Source organism: Culex pipiens, chromosome 3, assembly GCF_016801865.2.
Source record: "Culex pipiens pallens isolate TS chromosome 3, TS_CPP_V2, whole genome shotgun sequence".
Classification (NCBI taxonomy): Eukaryota; Metazoa; Arthropoda; class Insecta; order Diptera; family Culicidae; genus Culex; species Culex pipiens.
The window spans coordinates 338,372-357,846 of NC_068939.1; the positions used below are offsets into that span (position 1 = coordinate 338,372).

The window sequence follows — 19,475 nt, forward strand, 5'->3', positions numbered from 1 at the left end:
CTATTTTCTTACCTCCACGTTGGCTTGGTTTTCATGATGACCTAGCTGGTGGCCTGTGGAAACGGATCGTAAACCTTTGACCAAAGTCAAAGTCGAGACGGCTAAAAGAAAGGGGCGCGACAATGTGGGAAAGGGAAGTAATTTGTGATTGTAGACGGTATTGTTTTGATTCGCAGTATGTTGAGTCAACTGCTGTGGATGTACCTGAAACATCGCACAACGGGGTTTCTCTTCTTTCCATTTTATCTACCATCTATATTCTGTTTATTTTGTTTCACTGATTCTCTAACACGCCTTCTGTTTATTATCGTTCACTTGTTTTCGATTTTACTTTCATGATTCTCTTATTTCTCAACGCTCAACTCTATTTATTAATTGATGCTGCTGTAACAAACTGTCAGTTTTCTCTTAATTTGGCAGCGATGTCAATTTTGTTTGTCTTTATTTATCTGTTTTTCATCTGCCCTATAAATTGCACTTAACACAATCTAAGCTTGTTTGTTACCTCTATTTATTAACAAATGTTATTTTTTGTTTATCTACTTCATAAATTACTATCTTTCTTTTACTATTGATTCTTCAAATAGTATATTTCTATCACTGTCCATTGTTTTCAATCTTCACCCTTTTCTTCTAACAAGTGAGGTTTGAGCCCTTACTCAATTTAACACAAATATTACTATTGTACTTTTGAAAAACTTTTATAAAATGCTTAGGACCAAAAATTGTAACAAAACACCGCGACAAAAGAAATAGCAACGTATAAACACGACTCTACAATAGGGAAGATTTCAGGAGAAAACAATACACAGTAAAATAACAACTAGTTTTTGAATTCAAACTATAAATAAAACAGTTTTTGCTTTAATGAAAGTTGATAGGCACACTATAAATGGTTAGGCGCTTATACTTACATCAAACCCTACGTAATGTACCACCCCCGGCCGAGTTAAAATGCGTAACCGGAAAAGAAGGTGTGCATGCCTGGCACGAACACTCAAAGCGTGTTCTAGCGTGTTGCTCGTACTGACTCAGAGCAAGGGTGAGATGTAGGTGTAAGGGCAGTGCGTGTTCGTCGGGAACCTGGTGCATAAGATCGGTCAAGGCCCGTTCTTACACTGAAAATTGCGAATTGCGAATATTATCATTAATCATTTTTTTAATGAGCATCTAGAATACCCATACAAATCTTAGAAGTGCCATACAAACTGTTGGATAATCAAAATTCGGATAATCGTGTCTGGACTATATCAAAAAAGACGCAGCAATATTATTAATAATGATATAAATATTTTTTTAGAAAAGAAAAAATAATAAATACTTTCTCGCACTTCCGTTTCAATTGACTGAAAAAGTAGCTTTTTTGAATAAATTTTCGAAAATCGAAAACTTAAATCCGAGTTATGATCGAACTTGCTAGTAATTTAAATAGCTGCTAAAAATCGCAAATAATATTCCAAGCGGGCGCAGCTCCAAATCTTCACTGTTTTCGTGGAATTAGATACTAGATTCGGCCCCAAAATTACTATAAGAAAGCATATTCTGGCCTGTAAGAGATGTGCTTGCAACGTAGAACAATTAGTAGGCCTTGCTTGTGGATTCTGAGAAATTTTGATAATTTTCTTTTTTTTTCCTCACTGAAACTCTAATTGACAAAATCAATGTGTCGAAATTGCATTTTCTCTTACAAAAAATGCTCATGGTAAAATTTCCTACAATCTGCATGCATTGGTTTTACTGCGATAATTTGACATAAACCCGTCTAGGATAAGCCAAAAACTTAAATTTCGGTAAAAAATCGATAGTGAATCTTTATCCTTGTACAAGACACTATCATTTAATGACAAAATGAGCCTTATTAAATCTTTTGTTCTTATTTCAATAGAATTTCGAAAATTTGTTAAAAAGGTAACATTACAGTAAATCGAAGAGATGGCGAGATAGTAGTTTATGCAACAAGTTGCAAAAAGAAGATTTTTTTCAGCACGAGTCGTACATTTATCCAACGAGGTTCACCGAGTTTGATAAATACGAAGAGTGCTGAAAAAATCAAGTTTTGCAACGAGTTCCATACAACATTTTTTGCAATTCCAAAAAACACACACTGAGTGAAATTTTATGTCAAATTTTCATGTATTTTGTCAATAAATCGTTTAAATCAAAAAAATGTTGAAAAGTGTTACTTTTCGAAACAAGTGCTGAAAAGTTTAACTTTTCAGCACCCATTTGAGTGCTGAAAAGTAGAACTTTTCAGCATTTATTTTGAAAGGTGTTGCTATTCGATTCTGTTATTTTTGGTACAGAAAAGTAGGCTATTTCGTCGTTCAAGAATGATAGGAAAAGTAGGTAGTTTCACGACGGAATTGCAAAAAAGTATTTTATTGTCAACCTGGAATTTTCTGTTACTCAAAAATGGTACACACTATATAAACAAAATTATAACGTTCTATTCGATTGAAATTTGTTGCTGTACAAAATATGCCATTTTTCGTCATCAAAACATTGAAAAATTCAAATCATTAAAAATATATTTCAAGAACTCTACATTTGTGATAAAAGGTGAAAATTGTTCTGCTACAGTCTATATCGAATTATAATATTACAACTATAACTAGTCAATATTTCCTCGGAAACTAGTTGTCAAATACCTGTTCATAAACCGAAACACCACTCGACAGTACCAAATACATACCCTGGCTGATGAATTAAGCAGAAATGCTGGAATGAGAATCACTGATGGAATACAAATTACGTTGCGATACCAGCTGGGAGTTGCCCGGTGTGCGGCATCAAAAGAACGAAACCCCGTTGTCGGGTTCGACAGGAAACGAGTAGTGATTGATGATTGCTACTGTGCTCGGTGACCAAACACCAAGATTGCCTGAGTAAATTTTTCATCACATGCTTTTTCTAACGTTAATTTGCATAGAAGCACATTTTTTAGCATTCAAGACAGTTAACTCGATTGCTTTCGCAAGTAATCTCTCATACTGTATTACCATTTTCTTGTCAAGTCATAAAACTGTTTTAGTCAATGAAAATTCGATCAAAACTTTAGACCAGAAACAACTAATTTCATATTTGAGTGATTCTATACAAACATAGTTTCAAGCCTCGCGTTAGAATGTAAGTCATTCGTGTCAGGTTCCTTCACCTATCGCCCAGTGGACGCATTGGTCAAACGAAACAATGCAAATGAGTCACTGCAAGAACGTGTTAAATTAATTTAAGCTGCCATGCCAGCAATCCTTGGCTGAAATGTGCAAAAGAATTATTGCCCCGGGTATCTTTGATCTCGGTGTGCATCCAGCGCCCAGACTCTGTCGTCGATCGTAGGGTTCTGTTGGTTTTGTGGTTTGGTTCACCACCTCGTAGTAAGCTTTGCTTTATTTTTTCATTTCTTTTTGTGGATTTTAGATGCAAAGTATGCAAAGCTTACTTGGTTTATGTGGTAGCCGTTTCGCAGTAGGTGGTAAATGTGTGGCCCACCGAGGGGTTCACTTATGGCTAATCACGGCATCGATTCCAAGCAGAGACTTGGACGACCGGGTAAAAATGATCCGTCGTCAGCGATTGGATTGTTTAAGGTGCCATCCACAAATTACGTAGCGCTTGTGGTGGGATGTTGCTTGATTTTGCTTGCAGAACGGACCCCTGTCTCTCCGCTGCATGCTGCGATCATTATGGACCTGTCAGAAGAGTCCAGTAGAACTCATTACTCAGGAAAACAGTCATCATAAATTGAATCGTTGTTTATTGCGATCGTTTCATTTTCATTACGTTTAGACGCTTTCCATGTATCGAATGCAATGGGAGAAGAAGAACGCGAATTTCACGATGGTTATCAGATTCGCTGCGCCTTCGTCACATGTTTAGTGTGGAATGCATCGGCTGCGTGGCGGTCAGGGTTAGGTTCAGGGTGGAATCGACCGGGGTCAGCTGGGAGAGGCGTGGCGAAAAAAATGGGTTCGACTTAAACGACGAGTATAAATTGCTCAAGATATCCGAGTTGGCCTAGGCGGCTGACTTGACCACCGTTCGTTCGTACTACTTGTGAGGCCTTCTCGGATGGAGATATCATTTCACTGAATCTACCTGCCTAGTGTGTTTGTTCTTGCTACAGATAAAAGTAAATGCTGGATGTGATTTCAGTCATAGATTATTGTGCGTGATGCAATGTATTTCAGTTTGAAAACAGTCCAATAACTCATGTACATTTGAAAGGTCATAGTTTCGAGTCAAAATGTGTTTTCTTTTCGACACTTTCAAGGAGAGAGCATTGATTGTTGCGGAGACACCTTTAAGCTACTCAACGCAAAATGCTAGTCCCCATCAGGCAAAAGTCATCGACTTGAATCTCTGAAACAATCTCGCAGCGTTATTTACTGAAAGGAACCCACCCCCTTGCGACTCTTTGGAGGGCACACAATATCACCCACCATCTAACTAACCGCAGCTCGCCGCAGTCACATTGGAAAAAGTGTACTCAGCTGAGCCGAGGAGAGCATAGACACGACTCAATCAACAGGAGTGGTTCTCCTATAAGATGCTGAAGTGCACTTCTTGAGCGACCGCCGTCGAAGCAAAACATAAGTTACATAAGCGCGTCTTTGGAGCGTTTTGCACCCACTCGCACTCGCTGTCGTTGGTTTGAGGTTTTTTATCCTGAAAGTTTAACTACTATGAGTGATTGGTACTAGTTTTGAGGGAAAACGTAATGATTTATTTGATGCAATTATAACTTGATTTTTTAGTGAGAAATTTAACTAAAAACTTGATATTCTTTCAACAACGGAAGCTCGTAATTTGAAATCTACTATTGCAGATACCATTTAAATATAAAAAAAGCAAATGCCTGAACATCAAACAATCATTTAAATAGGATGCAACATTGTAGGATATTTATTGCATCGAAGATGGTCTCTGACGACGATAAACTCTCGTAAATAGAGGATTGCCCGTGTTTGTATGAACCGGATATGGCCGTGCAGCCAATCAGCTGTGTCTAACCCATAATTCTAAATGGGTAGTTAGCGGTCTTGTGATCCCGCCACTTCCTATCCAACTAAATGCAACCGTGCGCTCGTCTTACGTTCAGTTCATGCATGCATTCGCACATGTGATGCAAACGCACCCATGTCCAAAGAATCCATGATCAGCTGGCATAATTAAAAGCGATTGTAAATTTAATGAGTTCGGATAAAAACAATGAAATTTTATGAGCATCAACCTCTTTATTTCTTCTTATTGTTCTGTTTTGCGGTGTGAAACGTGTTATCTCCTAGCACTGTAGACTTGCACTATTTTTACTTTCCTACGTGTAGGGTGTTTGTTTTGCTCTGATTGATTTGTAGCATTTTCATAGCTACCAACTTCCTACAACAGATCCATTTTTTTTTCTTACTAACATGGGGCGTAAGGGTGCCCAGTAAAAATGACCCCCTGCTCCACAAGCGGAAAACGGGTTTTTTGGTTATTTTAAGCATCTGTGCAAATTTTGAGCGAAATTGATTGAGATTAACCCATTGATGGAAAAACATTTTTTCATACAAAAATGACTTTTTTAAATCGCTAATAACTTTTCAGGATCGAGTTTTACAGTTTTGGTAAGTTCTAGAAAGTTGTAGAACATCAAATGTGAATCTCACTTTTAGGAATATTTTTATGGAAGTAGTGCACCAAACCGTAAGAAAAATGGGTTTTCCATACATTTTTTTTCGATTTTTCCCATACAAACTTCACCTTTGAGTATCAATGGGTAAATGTTGACCGATTTTGCTCATATTTGGCACAGAGTCCTAAAATAGCTCAAGGAACAATATTCAGCTTGTGGAGCGAGGTTTTGAGAAATAGTCCCATATTCTGGGAACCCTTATGGGACGTGCATTTAATGTAATCATTTAAAACATTTTTGGATACAGTCCCGGCTCGATCGTATGAAGCCTAGATTATTTGGTGTTTCGATTATCCGAGGTTCGATTCGATGCAAGTAATTTCCAAAAGTTTAATCCCAAGGCTTTTTTATTTTTTTTTAATTTTTAAAAACGCTGAGCGAGGTTGAGATTTCAAATTAAAAATAAAAAAAAATCAAAACAATATAATAGACTTAAAAATTAAAAAAAAAATCCTTCAAATTCCATTAATATGGTGTTGTTTGCATCTCGTTGCAAAACTTGATATTTTTAAACACTCGTCGTATTTATCCAATTCGGTGAACATTGTTGGATAAAGGTACGACTTGTGGTGAAAAATTCTCTTTTTGGCAACTTGTTGCAAAAAATACTATTTCGTAGTTTGCTTATTCAAAGACACATTTTCCCGAGTATTCCTATAAGCGAGTCTGGACTGTTAAACAAATTAAACTGTAATAACTTCTGGTGCAGGTTCTGCCCCGTGCAGTAATTGATTCGATTTGCTTCCTAAAAACCAAACATGCATAAAAGACCGCGTGATAGAAACGAATTCGCTTCTCCAGCGTCGTGTTGGCAGTTTGTACGGCAGTAATGCAGTTCGTTTTCAAGATTTTGATGGTTTTAGCTGTAGTAAATTTAGTCGCTTGCAGCTCGAAGGGCAAATACGTAGCGATGACCGAGAAGAAAACCTTTCTGGAAGCCTGGCGAGCGTGTCAATTCTTTGGACTACAATTGGCATCTGTGCGGACGAAAGCAGAAAACGAACTCTTGCGAAATTTGGTGGTACAGCCTGAGCACAGTGCGTCAACTTTTTGGCTAGCCGGTACCGATTTGGGTTGGGAGGGACGCTGGATTTGGATCACGAACAATTCTCCGCTAGTAATTTTTGGTGTTTGTCAATTGAAGAGTAAACCAGAAATCAATCACTTTTTATTGCAGGTTATTTTCTCAAACTGGGCTTTTGGAAATCCGGATAACAGCAACAATCAGGACTGCATGATAGTTGGAAGCAATGCAAATGATCCTACCATGTGGGATGATGTACAATGTACAGATAAGCATAAATACATCTGCGAAAAAAATGACGAGTAAATTTTAATTTGGCAACTTTTAAAAATGTAGGAAAAATATATGTTTTAAATGCTTTACTTCTGAAGGTTACTTTGTAACTGTTTTTCTTTTCCTGCTCAAGAAAGGCACCCCATGTCTCAGCTTAAATTATTTACTGCACTGATTTTTTTGCCAAAACAATCCAATAAATGAAATGAAAATGAAACGCTTTACTAAAATTTCTGAGGAACAGTCATGATCAAAATTTATTAACTTTTGAATTCCCTTCTTTCAATGGCACTTATCAGAAAACTGCTCTGTATTCCGAGTTTTATAACTAACATTTTTGTTGATGGAATGAATAAATTTTATTGTTTGAAAATAGATTTTACACGCTTCAAGCCGGCTTAGACCGATTTCGCTCGCCGTACAGTTTATACCTCATTGAACAAATTTTAGTTAGACGAAAAGCCCTAGTAAGTGTTCTTTGTCAGTACCATTAAGATGAACTTTTTTATACTGCTACTTGTTCTCCATACGCTTGTTATTTGCCGCGCTGCACTCCCAAACAAGTATGTAGTTATCACGGAAAAGGTACCATTTTTCGAAGCCTGGCGTGGGTGTCAATTTTATGGACTTGAACTAGCAAAAGTCACTTCATCGGCAGATAATAGCCAGCTTCGTATTATGCTCGATCAAACCGGTCCCAAGCATTCCACTTACTGGATAGCAGGAACCGATATTGGTCACGAGGGACGGTAATATACCTGTTACTACTATAAATTGACCAAATATTTAATTATAACTGATTAAAATTCAGATGGATGTGGATAACCAACGATAGCCCAATCACTGCATACACCAACTGGGGCGGTGCTAACCCAAACAATGCCAACGGACAAGATTGTATGAACATTGGATCGTTTGAGGACGATCCTACTTTGTGGGACGATGTGAGCTGCGAAGAGGAACATAGTTATATCTGCGAGAGGATACCACGGAAATCACAACCAAATACCGAAACAATGCGCTAGTAATTTAATGAATAGCTGAAGATTTTGTAAACGAAAGTTGTTTTTTTTTTTAAATTGCTTTATAAAAACTGTCTCGTCAAATTATCCATGTGAAGTGTTGCGAGCTTTCTGTAGAACATTTCCGTCATGAGAATGTTTACTTTGCACGTACCACAGACGTTTTGTAGATGCAGCTCAAGTGCTGTTTCTTCTGTGGTACAATGTTTCCGTGTTTTTCAAGTGTTCTTCTGATCGACGGTTATTGTACCACGTACGTAATGGTTCTTTCTTCCATTGTCGCTGGAACCATTTTAGTGTCGACTGTCTGGAAGCAAATTTGTCCTAACTTTAATATGTTAACCCTTTCCGAGTGAATTGAAAATGATTCATTCACGCCAATCCCGTGCCGAATTTACGGCTGTCAGTGGAGTTATAAAACGAGCCGGCATGGCGTTCAACCGATTGCTTTGTGAGCTAACTTGAAGAGGTCAGTTCCCGCCACCGCTGCAGTCTCCGAAAGGGTAATAAAAAACAGAAACAAAAAAAAACGGAGTTTAGACCGAAAAGATGCCCAGCGAGTGCAAGCTCAGAAAAAAAGCCTGACTGCGAACGACCATTCAAGCATAGTCATAAATTAATTTTACATTTTCTTCATTCGCCAGACAGAACGAAATGCATTGCACACATAAAAAAGCTTGGGCGGCTTTAAAAAACCTCATGACTCCAAAATCTCAAGCCCACGGGCAAAATGTATAGTTCAAATGCTTATAATGGCATGCTGGCACAGAATAAGAGCTGTGTGTGCGTTTTATTTCGGGGGGAGTTTCTAAATCGTTTTGTAATGGGATTCTTGAGCATTAAGTTTTGGTTTTGAAAATAACGATTAATCACGTGCCAGGACCTCTCCGTGGGAACTGTCGACGGGGAAATCAATTTCAGACAAAGGAAATTGCAATAATTTGCAAATGGTCCCGCGGAATTTTACTCCAAGCATTCTTCTCCAACAACAAAAAAAGCAGCAATTTTCTCTGAGCTTGTACACAAATTGTGACCCAGTGTCTGGAGGTGAGAAAGATAACAGTATTGTTCCAGGTCTTTCCTGGTAGCTGATTGCCAGAGGCTGAGAAGAGAAACAATAGATGCAGAGGAAATGAAACGAAAACAAACATCGATAATTTATGGGAATCGTCCGACGAGCGAGCCAACTACGGATCTGGAAGTGAGGGCTTTTCGCACAGACATACCTATCAATCGCGGCCCAGCAACCGTACCAAAGGGGGAGAAATGCTGGAAAAAAGCCCCATCAAGGCATAAATTGTTTGGGAGAGAAACTCGGTCGCAGTGCAGAAAGACAATCGAACAATATTGAAATTAAAAATAATTATTTTTATGATCCACGATGCCAGCAACGGTACTTTCAGTTTGTCTAATAGCTGTTGTGTCGTGTTTAGCTGTTTTGGGTGACTGGAAGTGCATTCCCGTTGTGCACGACGGTTCACTACCACGGTCAGACAAGCTTCCATAATACTGCTGTGGTCAACGGTTTTCCCATATTTAGCAGTAAGTTCTGTACCTGCACATCCTCGATTAAGTCCAAACGTTGGTCACATTAATGTTTCTTCAATCTTTCGTTAGTATACGCCACGCTCATACAATGCTCGTACAAAGTTGTCTGGAGGATTAAAACTAGTTGCCGACGAACAAAACATGCATCATGAAACAAGAATATCACATTTCCACAACCGTTACACGTATCATGATAATTTATCACCATTTCCCTAATCTCGTTCCCATATGGCTCCCCATAACTAAACTTGACGTTGAATAATATGCATTGTTAAGCTCTCAGAAATCTGGATGTTCCATCCTACATTAATTTTATGCAACAATCACCCAGTCACCTATTCCACCCACGTGTCACTCACAAATTCGTTCCATGCACTTCTATGATTATGACACTTATGATGATATAAAAACACAATTCCTGTTCTTGCCAGTTACCTTTGAATGAGGTGACGGGAGTAGTGCTCCGGAAACCATAACCAAGCATTGTATGAAAGACGCTTCTATACAATCTTTTTCCACCCATTTCCAGAGAACCCACATAATGATACCGTGTTATTTGAAGCATCAGTGTGCGAGTGCAAGTCCAAAACTTGTCATGCTTAGCAAACCTTCCCGCGTAGGTACTCTCTTTCACACACCGGCTGGTTTATTTGTTAGATTTTTATCAGCATTATCGTATCAACCATGTTCCAAAAAAAAACAACAGATACTTTTTTATGTATTTTAGGCAAAAATATAATATTGCGGTACTGTACATTGGAATATTCCAAAGAAACAAAATATTGTTTAGCGAGCCCAAACATGCTTAAAACCTAAACTCCCAACTTTGTATGGAAATTCCCTCTTTTTCTCGAGCTTGGGAGTTTAGGTGTTAATGCGATTATCAACGCAGGGAAATGTACTTCTTCTTTTTGTAATTGTAATTGTAATTGATTGTTTATTTGCGACAAGAGCCTGTTAGTTTACAACTCTTTGCGTTAAAATTTTGAAGTCCATCGAAAAAAAATGTTTTGTCCGCTTAATTATTTATAGATTACTAACAATTTCCTAAAGTTTGGTGAAGTGAAACCTGCCTTTTATACCAATCTTTTCAAAATTGACCCAATCTTACTACTTAGATGATACGAAAATACTAAGCAAAAAGTGCCAACTTATTAGCTTTAGGTTATAACGGACATTTTTTCTCCTATTTATGATTTTATTTGAAATTTTTTACATTTCGGAAGTGCACCATTCGTAACGTCATCTTTGCTTAAAACCCTGGATAAAGTGCACGGTCTTTTTTTAAATTATATCCACTTTAGGTTGAATTATTCAACAAAATTGTCTTTATGTATTTATTTTTTGAAAATAGAAAAAAATATGTTCTAAAAGCTTTTCTACAATTTGCCTTTTTAGAAATTGTTGATTCGTCCTTTGGTTGCTTAGATATGACATTGACAAGATTGAAAATTAACAAAAAAAAAATAATTTTTTTTCTAAATTCTATCCACAATTGACCCTATACTTTCAATTGATGGTATCTTTAAAAGATTTTCAATGATAAAAAGTGAACCTTGTGTGAATTTCCAACCCCTGACATTTACATATGATTCATTAAATCATATTGCTTATTTAAGTAATTCTGTTTACGACTGATTTCTAAAGCTGGGATTGTTAAGGTACAACAGTCGATCGATCGGCCTATTATTTCAAGGTTGTGCAACTCAAGTTGTGTTATGGAAAAACAGATTGCTCAAGAATCAAGAATGAGTTGCTTATATGATGACTAATGGACATATTGTCTGCAAACATGTTCTACTTGAAAGTTGTTGTTGTTGTTGTACTGTTGTACACCATGCTATGAAGGTGCCAAGCATAGAATAAATGCAAGTTGTGTGCACTTGGGTGTCGATAATGGTGCGTTAAATTGTGCCTGGAGATGCTGCTTGGCATGAAGATACAGAACTAATTGTTTGCAAGCTGCACCGTCTGGTTGAAGGTGGAGTACTTCACCGTGAAAACCATCCACCTGGGAAACTTTTTCTCCGGATGATCGTTTGACTCTTGCTCGGCGCACATGGTTCAGGTGTCAACGAACGATCTTTGTCCAGCACACACACAAACCTACACATTTTTAAAGAGAAGGTACAACAATAAAAAGTTCTCGAGAAAATTTAGCCCCTAGCGGCACGTCGTCTTCCAATTGATCACGTAGTGGAAGTAGGAGTGAAAAAATGAAAGATTTTGCGCGCAGTCATTTCTCGAAAAAAAAGAGCGTAGTAAAAGATCTCCTCCGCGAGTACGATTTGTGCCGGATGCTGCACTGACTGCAACGTAGACCACAGGTAAATGATTATTGTTGGGGGGAAAAAGACGATTAACTAGGTGTGAATCTAGAAGCCTTCTGGATGGAGCATCTCAACGGTGGCCGAGATGAAACGGGTATGCTACCAACCATTCCACTGTGAGATGTTTTATTGCCAGTGATGAGGTGGAACCGGCTTTTACTTCTTGACTAATACGCAGAACGTATTTGCGGGATAATTGATGGCTGGTGATTAAAATTAACCACACCAATTGTGCAAAGCGCAAACTAGAGAACCGTTCCATCTGTCACTATCGAATTTACAGAGTATACTGATATTATTGAATTACGAAGTCTTACTAGATACAGCAACAGAGGCTTATGCAAGACTAGACTAAACGTTACATAGAATTACTAGACATTTGCTGTCATTGACCTTTCGAGTCATTGGTCTAATGTCTAGCACCGACAAAAAGGAAATCTCCAAGTTCGTGCTTCATGGTGACCTTCACCTATCGATAGATTCTTCTCTTCCCAACTTTTGTGCATAATTCTCGTAATTGCCATTGACTGAGGCTCAGCATGCGAGAATCTGTTCGAAACACTCCATCATGGGTTTATTAGACTCGGTATAGATGTATAGAATCATGGATGAGTTAAAAGATGTTCTGGGAGAGGAATTGAAGGAAAAAACATCAGAGCCACTATAGAATTGCCAGGTGGAGTGGGAGAAAGATGAAGCTGTAATAATAATAATAATGTATTGTAGTCATCTATTATCTTGCCGATTTGAGACGATAGAAGAAAACCTGGAGGATTTGGAAGATGTGCAAAAATGCTAGAAGAAGGCCAGAATGCTATCCAATTAAATGCTAATTGCGTGTCTAGTTTAGAAATTATCAACTCATTCTTAAATATTGCTAAAAAAAAGACTTCTCCAGGATGAGTTGGCAATCTTGCGTCAGCCCTCCACCCAACGAGAACTTGTCCATGAGCACACTCCACCATTTGACCATGAACAAGAATTGTTGTCCCTCTGAAGAGCAAATTCTTACACCTCTTTGTAGTGCAATCCGCTCTCAACGTGCTTCGTTAGGGCACCAGCCAGCAACATCAATAGGCCCTGATGCACTAACATATGTGTGTGCATTATTATGCCCCCCACTCCCCGACTTGGTCTCCCCACCATCCCGCCTCGTTGATCCTGACCTCCAAGGCAAGGGCAAAAAGACTTTTCTGTCGAGAGCCCTCCGGCAGCAACGGCATTAGACCTCGACGAGACTAGATCTTCGAGCCTTCTTCACGTCTTTACGGTACAGCCACATACTTGTCGTCCTCCTCTTCTTCAGCACCTAAACTCCACACCCTCAGCCACAACCCACCGGCTCGGCTTGGTTGCATCAGCAGTCCCCGGCGACCGCAGATTGTTCCGCCCGGCGGTTATGTTCTCGTGTATGTGTTCCGTGCTTTCCCAAAGCCATAGCCAATGACGACGGCGACGACGAATGAAAACCATCAAGTTTCAGCAGGGTGTTCAAAAATAAATTCATTTACATTTGTTGCAATTTTTCTCTTCCAGAACTTGAATCTTCAAAATTGAATTGTTGCCACATGCGGGTAATTTCGGTTTTTTTACGTTGAAGTACCACTATGGGTCACCCTAGCAAAAATTCACAAACCGATACCCAAAGTCAAGGTTTCGTACACCACTCTAGCGCTTCTCCACGCAAACAGCCCAGGCACAAACACACGGCAGCTCAGCAGCAACATCGCACAGGCACAGGGTCAATGGCAGCGGAGGCTCATCACATGGCAGTGGTTGGAGATAGGATTCCATGCTGCCTTGTCATTTAGGCCGTTGCAAATATACCCTCCATCCCGCCCTTCAAAGTCGGCCGGAATAATTAGGGGGCAAACAAAAATATGTTTTTCGAAAAACTTCCAAAATTAAATAAAAATTAAAGTTTAATCAACCGAAAACCAGTTAAAATGCACTTGCCTGCGTTTATAATCATATTGAGCATGTTTGAGCTCCTTTGAAGAGATTTTAAATTTTCACAAAATACCAATGTATACGAAATGTGAATGCAAAGAAATGTTTTTGTTTCGCAAAAAAAAATCCGTCAATACATCGATATTTTGAAAACAAATGATTGGAAAGCAACTAAACGCGTGTAAAATTCCTTTTTAAAACACTTTTTTTTATTCAAATGTTGAAATCTTGTAATTTATTTGCCCCCCCCCCCCTCCCTCTTAAACATCAAAAAAAATTGCAAAAACCTTATTGGTTATTGGGAAAAATTAAAAGGACTTTAACTATAGTTCTAGGTTTCTTTTTCATTGTACATGGTTCTAAGTGAAAACTTTAATATTTACTTAATGTAATTTCATGCACTTAGTTTTTTTTTAACATAACATAACTTCAGTTGCAATAATTAGTAATAGTAATAATTAAAGTTAGATATCACAAAAGCTTTGCGACGTAATTAAGATTGATACGACAGTTAAAGTTGTGCTTTGACAATGTTGGACCTGATTTTATAATTCTAAAAACGTTTAAGAAACAAATAAATGTGCTGCATTCTAGAGAAGTGCTCAATGGGATAAACATTCTATTTTATATTAAATTTTTTTAAAACAATTTTTGAGCTTTTTTATGTTTGTCGAATTTGGTTTTTATTTTATTACACACTGCGAGCCGCCTCATCAGCTGTCAACGAAAACTTCTTACATTTAGATTATCCTCTGCAGAGTGGCCACTGCTCGAGTGTGCTGTCTCCTCTGGTCATTTTTTGAATAATCACCCAAGTCGCTGAAAGGTGAGACGGACTCGAAAGCTTTTTTTGTGTGTTGGGGCTTCTTATTATGCCAAACCTGGTTCACGTAATGTTAGCGTGGAATTCTGGAGCGATTTTTGTTTCTTTACCTTTCTCGACATTAATGTATTCTTCCGTCTCTGAGAAGCAGGTGGAAGTGCCCAATTTAGATAAACGTAAAAATGGTTGCCGTTTTGCTTTTTGGGTTCGTTCCACTGCTGGAAAAAAAGAATAAACCAGTTTGCTGAGTCGATTCAATTTAAGTCATACGTTTGACGAAGTTTTGTTCAGTATTTGTAAGATGTACGAAGGTGAGCTTTTTATTCCTTTCTTATAAAGCCGTTTCGAATATTTTTCAAAGTTCATGTCGCTTCCTCTCACCCTTTTATGTTTTATCGAAAAATGAGGGGGCACAAAATACTGGGGGCACGATAACTCAATTTCTACTACAGTCTAGACTCGATTATCCGAAGGCCTCCGCAAAAAATTCAGTTCGGATAATCGAATCTTCGGATACTCGAATCACGAAATATTTTTTTTTCATTTTCTTTTTTTTTATTGTCGAGCATAAGTATGAACTACTCTAAAATGATTTAGAATGTTTATATCCAAGACGGCGGCCAAAACAGCGAAATATTGAAATAAAAAAATGCATTTCTTTATTTTAAGGCAGTCAACCATGGCAATTTAACTTAACACTGGAACGCCCAACGCATGTCCAACTTACACGGACGCCCAAGCCTCTCAAACAAGTTGGAACGGTAACTTCAACACGCCCGTTCTCGGGCATAACTCAACCAATCGGGACGATTCTTGTTCCCAGTGATTTGTAAGAATGTTTAGATGATCCTAAAATTTTGCAGAACTTGATTTGAACAAATCTGTAATTTCTGCGACCGAAAACATCGTTCCAACTTTTTCTAAACGAATGCCTCGGCGGAATTTTCGGCGATTTTTTTTTACGCGCGAAAAAAAAAGTTGGAATGATGTTTTTGATCGCAGAAATTACAGATTTGATCAAATTAAGTTCTGCAAAGGTCTAGAATCATCTAGACATCCTAACAAATCACTGGAAAGAAGAATCATCTTGATTGGTTGAGTTATGCCCGAGAACCATTGAGTTGAAGTTACCGTTCCAACTTTTTTGGAGCCTTGGGCGTTGGAATGTTAAATGGGATCACAGAATTTGAATTTGATGTTAAAAGTTAGAAATTAAAAAAAAAAACGAAAAAAAAAAATTTTTTATGGATCATCCATAAACCACGTGGACACCTCAAAGGAGGTCAGCGATTGTCCACGCTCAAACAATATTTGTTTTGGATGGAAATTGTCCACGAGAGGAGAGGGGTGAGGGGGGGGTCTTGGATTAAAAAAATGCACGTGGTTTATGGATGGTCCCATACTAACCTTCAGATAATCGAAACTTCGGATAATTCTAATCTAATCTAATACAAACGCAGCCAGTCCGATGAAAGCGTGCGAGAAAATCTTGTGATTAACTAGATTGCGCCCCAAGCACTTTTCTTGTCACTATTAATAATTTCAGTACATCCGAGATCATCCGAAAATGTATTGCAAAAATTAAAGCGGCCAGCCCTACTGCGTTATGTTTACCGCAGTGAGGATTCTGAGAACGGATCACATTTCACAGAATCTACAGGGGAGAAAGGATGCGTGGACATACCGTACCAAACGCACCAGTTTACGTGTTTAGCGTAAAATAAAGTGTTGTTATATAATCAATTAAATATGATAATACAATATAATGATCATTTAACCAAATACATCCACCTATTTATAATAACCACTAACCCAAGCACACAAACAGAGACACAAAACAAATGAAAAAAACATGCAAAAACAAGACTGCACGTAACATTATACAGAAACTTGCATGATATTTCACTCATCCTCGATTAAAATCTTTCATAATCTCGACAGATTCCGTGCTATTTTGTCTATCTTCCGTCTGCAACAAAAACAACTTTTGATATTTTTCTAGTTTTCATTAAAAATGCGCACACAATCTCAAGACTTGAAAGAAATCCGAAGTAATTTTGTTTACAAACACTCAACAACTGCAGGGGAAGATGGTTTATATGCATATTTTGATTAACTTTTTTATGATTATCGGAAAAAATGATAGTAACATATCGGAAAAAATGATATAGTATATTATCATTACAACACAAATTTAAAATTTATTTCCAACGCAGATTATGCACCTAATTCCCCTGTATTCATCTAACCATTGCACCTTAAATTAATTATATATAACAATTTGAATCGAAATATTTGAGTACTTCCATTTCAGTAAAAAACAGGTTAATTTACATTGCAAAATCTGGTGAGGGAATGATTTTAATTGTCAGTCACATCGCACACCTTTCAGCTCGAATAAATCATCTATAACTGGGTACTGAACGTTGGGTGTGTTCTACGCTCATAAACACGTTTTCGCGTCATCAAGACTCAACTTAAAATCCTGTTTTTAATTATTATTGATTTGGTATAAACATTATTCAAGTTAGGTGCGTTACTTTCGCATGCTGGCACTTGATTTCTTTGAAATAAATTGTTTAGTTTTTATTACATTTAAAAAAAATTGTAGTATTAGTCTATATATGCATTTGTAATCAAATTGTTATCCTTAAATTTTAACTCCCTTTGAATCGACGCACAAATTATTGTAGGGCCCAGCATCAAAGTTATTTCCTCGAATCACCACATACTCAGCAAACCTATAAATTTACCATCCCCCTTTTTATTCGCGTTGAGATTTCTCGCCCTTAGGGGTACATTTGTTATTGCCAATAAATCGGCGGAATTTCTCGCAGCCCATAAGTGAGACAAGAGTTGTAGGCTTTACTACATCCACTTAAATATTCCTCCTTGCACATAATGAATGCACTGCAAATGACACAGAATCAACCTTGGGCTGGGTCATTCCTGGATTCTTGTCTGTCTGGTGCAATTTCTTTCCTTCATATACTGCTGAGGTGGCTTTTATTTAAGATGTGCTACGCACTTTATCAAACTCCTTGTTTATATGCATTGTAGCAATTGCTTGGCTCTTCTAAAGCACATGCTGGAAAAGCATTAAATTTAATTGTTGATACTTTTTTACACTTTTTTACAAATAAACTTTTCCGACATGAAATTCACTTTCAATGGACAAAATAAGGACCCAAAAAATGATTCAACAAAGCGATGGAGCATATAAGCATGCAAGTGCACCTTCTTTTCATCCTAATGGTGGGATCGAGTAAAAAAATACAGCTTCACCAAATCTATGGAAAGAGAAACATTACAACAAGAACTTTTTCTCCAAGTCAAAAAAGAAAAAAAAAATATGGGGAGAGATCGAAGAATGGTCGTTCAAAGAAGAAGAGATTATTTGAGAAAGAAGTCGGGGACAAGATGTAAAACAGGTTTTTCCTTTGCTTTTCTTTTCCCTGCAGTGGAGTACATCTCACGACCTGACCGGGAAGCACACGTTTATGTGTTTCTGGAAAGCATAATGTCTGATGTTGCGTTTTAGCATTTTCTCGCTGCACAAGACTTGAATATCCAATTTAATGCGATAGACGTACTGAAAATGTTTGTCGCATTATAATAAAAATATATTCATTCTTTGAAAAAGTTTGCTTAGTCATTCTTTGTATGCATAGTTATTCAAAGCCCTGCATCAGATTTCATCAAAGTTCAACAAAATAAAATTCATAAGAATCTGCTGATCTCATACTGACCAGTCAGACTTTTGAATCTCTAACTTTTAATTGATGATCTCAAAGGCAATTTCAGTTCCTTCACATTAACCGTACAAAATCGTGATGAATAGCAATGAAGACAAAATTAATGTTTTACCGGTAAGCTCGGCAGAACCAACCTGTTGATTGTTATGATCGGCGCACAGCAATACGGTAACATCATCATGTGCGGTGGCCACAGTTTCAATAGCAGAGAGCAAAAACAAAAAAAAAAACGTTTAGAGAAGTCGCTTTGATATTTTGATCAGTTTATGACCGCCCCGCGGACAAGGTGGCACTTGGGCTGCTGGAAGTTGGCTAATTGCCACGAGTTTGACCTGCCTGAACAACAAACAACCTTCATCTATACTGAAGGATGCCTGCGGAGATGACGCTATCGGGTCGGGGTTTAGCTCATCTGGCTGAGGTGGCTCGATCGATCCGTCTCACGATCCCACGAAGAGGCGCTGCTGACCGGTCAGGAAGTAACTTCGTGAAGGGATGGCTTTCATGAAAAACGAGGCAAAAAGTTGTGTTTGAACAGTTTGATTCCTTGCGAAACAAATTAAGGAGCAAAAATAAAGATGATTCATAACGGCTTGTTTTACGTCTTTTTTGTGAAGATTATACACAGCATGTCTGTTTGCTTCGTTGAAAAAAAAACTCAGTTTGATTGATTGCTTTTCAATTCAACAATACTGTTTATGCTTGTTTGAATGTGTTTTATTCAATAATTTGCATCCGTGTTCTGTTGTATTTCTTTTCAATTTTGCAAATTGGATTTTCTTTGTTTTTATTCATCCCAATTGGTACAAATCTCCATAGAATTTTGAGAGATCAAAATTTGTTACTTCAGATGGAGGTTTCGATCCACGAAGCAAAATATATTACCAGACAACAGGCGTAACTAGATCCATTTTTTATTAATAAAAAAATGTTTATGAATCTGTACGATTGTTACACTAGATTTTACAACTATTGACATGTTTTTATTAAAATTAACAAATTTCACAAAAAAAATCAATATTATTGCAACGGCTTAATAATATAAAATTACAAAATAATAATGGAACATTGCTTGT

The 19,475-nt window shown here is 37.6% G+C and overlaps 2 protein-coding genes across 2 annotated transcripts; both read left to right on the forward strand.

The window, feature by feature from the left end:
• Nucleotides 1–6,455: 6,455 nt before the first annotated feature.
• LOC120428694 (perlucin-like protein) lies at nt 6,456–7,063 on the forward strand. Its single transcript, XM_039593763.2, has 2 exons — nt 6,456–6,791; nt 6,852–7,063. The coding sequence occupies exons 1-2, from the start codon at nt 6,504–6,506 to the stop codon at nt 7,002–7,004; spliced, it is 441 nt and encodes a 146-aa protein (XP_039449697.1). The 5' UTR covers nt 6,456–6,503; the 3' UTR covers nt 7,005–7,063.
• A 358-nt stretch (nt 7,064–7,421) lies between these two features.
• On the forward strand, nt 7,422–8,032 carry LOC120428695 (perlucin-like protein). The gene is made up of 2 exons (XM_039593765.2): nt 7,422–7,720; nt 7,783–8,032. Exons 1-2 carry the CDS (start codon nt 7,467–7,469, stop codon nt 7,994–7,996), a joined length of 468 nt encoding a protein of 155 aa, XP_039449699.1. The 5' UTR covers nt 7,422–7,466; the 3' UTR covers nt 7,997–8,032.
• The last annotated feature ends 11,443 nt before the right edge of the window (nt 8,033–19,475 follow it).

Bases quoted from the DNA above. Each gene is read 5' to 3' on its own strand.
- LOC120428694 (XM_039593763.2), top strand. From the start codon at position 6,504: ATGCAGTTCGTTTTCAAGATTTTGATGGTTTTAGCTGTAGTAAATTTA. The intron at 6,792-6,851 runs GTAATTTTTGGT...TTTTTATTGCAG, and splicing joins TCACGAACAATTCTCCGCTA to GTTATTTTCTCAAACTGGGC.
- LOC120428695 (XM_039593765.2), top strand. From the start codon at position 7,467: ATGAACTTTTTTATACTGCTACTTGTTCTCCATACGCTTGTTATTTGC. The intron at 7,721-7,782 runs GTAATATACCTG...ATTAAAATTCAG, and splicing joins GATATTGGTCACGAGGGACG to ATGGATGTGGATAACCAACG.